Source organism: Corvus kubaryi, unplaced genomic scaffold (assembly GCF_017639235.1).
Source record: "Corvus kubaryi isolate FWS band 111438036 unplaced genomic scaffold, C.kubaryi_AGA036_p1.0 76, whole genome shotgun sequence".
Classification (NCBI taxonomy): Eukaryota; Metazoa; Chordata; class Aves; order Passeriformes; family Corvidae; genus Corvus; species Corvus kubaryi.
Genome location: NW_024582063.1, coordinates 4,995,712 through 5,000,138, shown reverse-complemented (window position 1 = coordinate 5,000,138; position 4,427 = coordinate 4,995,712). Strand labels below are relative to the sequence as shown.

General features: G+C 48.4%; 1 protein-coding gene across 1 annotated transcript; it reads right to left on the bottom strand.

The window, feature by feature from the left end:
• Window positions 1–248: 248 nt before the first annotated feature.
• LOC121675928 (cystatin-like) lies at window positions 249–2,522 on the bottom strand. Its single transcript, XM_042051777.1, has 3 exons — window positions 2,240–2,522; window positions 1,654–1,767; window positions 249–655 (listed from the first exon to the last, which is right to left on the bottom strand). Exons 1-3 carry the CDS (start codon window positions 2,477–2,479, stop codon window positions 578–580), a joined length of 432 nt encoding a protein of 143 aa, XP_041907711.1. The 5' UTR covers window positions 2,480–2,522; the 3' UTR covers window positions 249–577.
• Between the last annotated feature and the right edge of the window lie 1,905 nt (window positions 2,523–4,427).

Sequence of the window (4,427 nt, the reverse complement as noted above, 5' to 3'; positions counted from 1 at the left end):
CCAGCTAATCTTCCCAAGATCAAAAGTTTTCCAAAGCAGAGCTCCTTCAGTGAAAACAGCTAAGGCTTCCATCTCTTACTCAAAACCTGAGGCCAGGTTAAGGAAGAAGGAAGCATGGTTTGTTTCCTATGGGATCAGAGCCACATATTCCTTCTCATCCCATTCTTTGGGCAGGACAGCATAGGTGACAAATAAAAGCAAGCCCTCCCTCCAAGACAGCAGACGATCAAAGAAAACCACACATCATGGCAATTATTAATTAAGTTTTTATGTTTACAGTAGTCATTTAACGTGGATACCAAGGGGTTTTAATAAGAATTCTGATGTCGGAGTGAATTCATTGGGAAAGCTGTAAGAAGACCAAAACAGCTGCTCTAAGATAATAATTCCAAAGAAGAAAAAGTTGAGATCATACTGTGCTTTAAAAGTGAAGTCACATGGTTTAATTTGCATAGCACAAGCATATGTCAGTAGCCAAGTTACAGGCATTGATAAAGCCCGTCTCAATTTGTGTTATTGCCTCTTTCTTTTAAATCTGAAGAACTGGTTGCTGGTCTCTGCTGGAATCTAGGTAGGCTTACTGGCACTTGCTCTCCAGCAGCTCCATTTGGTTTCGCCAAGGAACATTCAACACTACGAAGTTGCAAATGGTGTGCTAAGGAGAGAAAAAAAAAAAGTAGTTATCAGAATAAGAGCATGAAACAGTGTTATTTACCACTCTTCTACACTCCTGTGGCTCTCTAGATGTGCCCTCTCCAGACAAGTATTCTGGAGCAGCACTACAGGGCTCAGGGCGAGTCACATCTCTTAAATAAACCCTAAGAAATAATCTGATCCTCAGCAGTGCTGAGTGCTCAGCTTTATCTCCTTTATCCATTCACAGAGGAAAGCTTTCAGCACAGACAATACTCAAACATAAGCCCACAGGCACAGCTAAGCCACATGCACCTGTGTCAAATCATTGCAGTTGCTAGAGTGGTACAGACCAGCTTCGTGTTTCTCTTATGTGCAGCTAGACCTTACACACGTGCAGGAAAGGGCACATACAGCCCATCACTGCCATCAGCAGAAGGAATGAAGCACTATGGAAAAACCAAGGCCAGACGAACTTGGTGTTCCCACCCAAAAAGCTCAATTACTCATTACAAAATGCCTGTGTAATAGCTTGGTGGGCACAGAGAGATAGGGTGATCTGCTTCCTTTGGGCAGTGCTTTGCCCAAAGCTCTATTCACAGCAATACAAGTCCCACAGGAAAGCATGCCAAGCATGTTTACATCACCAAGGGAAAGAAGAGATGAGAATTTTATGGGGACTGAGGACCCTGGACTGAGAGCCAGGAGGCTTGGCAGAGTTTCCTCCACATAGCCTTCTGATCCAGACCATGACTACTTCTTAAAAGGACTGAGACACATGCAGTGCTCCAGCCTGAGCTCCATTTACAAAGCAGCCAAAAGGCCCTGCCTTCTCTGACAACTGGCAAAACAAGTTCTGCAAGGGCAGAAATTGCTCTGCCTTGTCAAGGATAAAGGCATAAAGTCTCTGATGTCGGCTGAGGCAGACAGGGGACACTGACCACAGCCATCTGTATTAAGCCAGCCAGTGGGATGGGGGTGGAAACTGAAGCAGTCAGCAGGCTGTACCCCGGAGCTTACCTTGGCCATCTGGGGCGCCTCATGGAAAGCACAGTGCTGGATATCAGTTGCTGGCTTTGTGCAGGTCGTCCGGGCAATCTCCACTTCCATTATGTACTTGACTCCAGCCACGATCTGCAACAAGACAAGTCAGCAGAGGCAACTTTACTCACAGCACACGGAGAGAGAGAGGCAGAGAGGCAGGCAGTGTTCCTGTTACATGATAGAAAACAGACTCGGAAAGTACAGAGGGAATCGTATGTGGCAACCTCCACCAAAGAGGCACTTGGCATCCTCTCAGAAACAGGAAACAAAATCCAAGTAAACACGTCCCTCAAAGCAGCTTCCTTAGCAATAAACAAAGACACGTGCTAACTCATGAGCAGCACAGGGAAGCCACTGGCTACTTCCACAGCGCGCAGCACTCAAGGTCACTCAGACTGAGAGAAGCCAAGATATGAAAAAAGACTTTTAATCCCCTTCTGTGGGGAAAAAACGACAGCTTGAAGAGGCCCTCAGACTCGCCGTGTGCCCTTTCTCCAAAGGAATCCGGCCGGCCTCATTCCCAGCCCCGCGAACAGAGAGGGCCGCCCCCCGGATCGCTCACCTGCCTCTTGGCGCTGATGATGCGCACCACCCGGCTGGAGTACATGTCGTTGCTGGCCCTGTTGTACGCCGTCATGGCGAACTGCAGAGCCCGCTCCAGCCCCTCATCGTTCTCGGGGTCGTCGATGGTCTGCGGGGCGCCCACCAGCCGCGGGCGGAGCTCGCCGCCTCGCACGGCGCCAGCGAAGAAGAGCAGGGCCGCCGCCAGCAGCACCGCCACAGACACTCTCTCGGCAGCCATGACTACACTCTACCAGCTCCCCCTCACGGCCGTCGCCATTTTAAAGCCGCGGGGCGGGGCGGGCGGTGTTTTGGGCCGAGCCCCGCCCCGCCCCGGCCCGGCCGGGAGCCTCCGCCCCCGGCGGCGTTGGCCGAGGGCTTCCACAGGGTCAGGGGCGCGGGGGGACACAGTGAGGGAGGAGGATGCTTTCCCGGACGGGCACGGGAGGTTGGAGGCTTTTTCCAGACTCTGTCTCCTCGTGGGTTATTCTTGTGCTTATTTCCGTCTACTGTAGAGGGAAAATAAAAGCCACAGAGCATTTTAAGGTACCGGTGTTGTTCCCAGCACAAAACACCCTGAGTAATTTCCTACCTCTGCCTCCGCAGCGCTGGTGTTGCCTCACTTAGGCTTCGAGGGGCAGAGGCGGCTTCCCAGACGGATGGCTTCGCTTCCCGTCTGCTCCCATAAACACCAACAATATCTCCGTCGTCCCATCAGGAAACCTAAGTTTGGAAAGACAGGAGTTAATATAGCACGAGAAGCCAGCTCCGGTGAGATTTAAGGCCTCATGGAGTTGTTAGGCTGAGAGAGGAGGAGGTTTTGCACCTGAATATCCACAGCTTGCCTTATAATGGAAAGGGCTTGTCTGCTGACTGGAATGGCTGCCTGCATACCAGCATTTTCCAGCATGGAAAAACCCCTGCAGCTGGCAACAAGCTGAGCTATCAACACTGACAGGACATTGGGGTCGTTCTTAGCAAGAGAAATAATCATAGAATGGCTTGGGCTAAAAGGGACCTTGAAGATCATTTCATTCCAACCCCCCTGCCATGGACAGGGACACCTTCCACTAGACCTGGCTGCTCAAAGCCCCTGGATGAACACCACCAAAATCACCTGCAGACACCCAAACAGAAACAAGCTGCATTTGTTGACTATTGCCAGTCCAAACCCCACAAAATCAGGACTTGAAACAAAGCAATTATGAGGAGAAAAAAAGGCTTGGCAAAAAAATTGTGTTCTACAGTTGATGAATAAAGAGCACCTGGTTCATGAAATAAAACTCCATTTTGCCCATTTGTTTCTGAAGGGTGCAGGGGTGCAACTATCTTGCTCTATCGGAGGTGCTTTTTTAAAAATATAAAACAGAAATTCCTGAATAAGCAGATGGCCAAAGAATCTAGTAATTAAAGAATCTACCAAGCAGCAGGAGACTAATGATAATATTGCAAGAGGTTGTAATACTGTGTGCTATCAGCATAACCAGAAAAATAGTGGGTTAGCATCTTCTTTTGTGGTTGGTTCAACACCACTGGAGCAATATCCAAAATATTTTCATCTGCCTTTTTGTCTGTGTTTCAGTTTCACTCAGGACTGCTGAGATTTTTATGACACCAGGCTTACTAATTTCTCCAGATAACTCCTACATTCCTTGTCCTTCCTCTTGACATCCCTCATCTCTTGTTCACCATTCAAAAATATAGTTGTCAAACATGAAAGTTTCACTTTTACAACTCTAGCCATTACAATATGTGCATATGTGCAGAAAATCCTTTAAATAAATGTTCTGTAGCCTCTAGCCAAAGCTTCTTGCCACCTGTATGGGCACAGAGATCCTGTGAAGTACAGTCAGCCAGGTCATTGTCCAGCTGGACAGTTATATGGACAGCTCTGTGTCTGTGGGACTGAAAGGTAAAATGCTCCATTGAATTCTTTGGTAAGGTTTGTGGCATCAAGCCCATAAAGACCTGGACAACAGAAATGGCAGATGGAAGTAGGATGGCCCACATCCTACTGGGTAGTGTTGCTGTGGGCCATGTCCCCAGGGTACTTTTCATGGCACAAACATTAACTCAGGGGCTTGTGTTCTTAAGGAAAAGAGTGTCTTTAAATGTGGAGATTTCTCCCCTTTGCAATTCCTAACGTGTACACAGGGCTATTCTCTGAACACACTTCCAGAGATTGGTTG

Coding starts and splice junctions, on each gene's coding strand:
- LOC121675928 (XM_042051777.1), bottom strand. CDS start 2,479: ATGGCTGCCGAGAGAGTGTCTGTGGCGGTGCTGCTGGCGGCGGCCCTG. Junction 1,768..2,239: donor TCATCAGCGCCAAGAGGCAG/GTGAGCGATCCG, acceptor GTCTTGTTGCAG/ATCGTGGCTGGAGTCAAGTA. Junction 656..1,653: donor AGGCGCCCCAGATGGCCAAG/GTAAGCTCCGGG, acceptor TTCTCTCCTTAG/CACACCATTTGCAACTTCGT.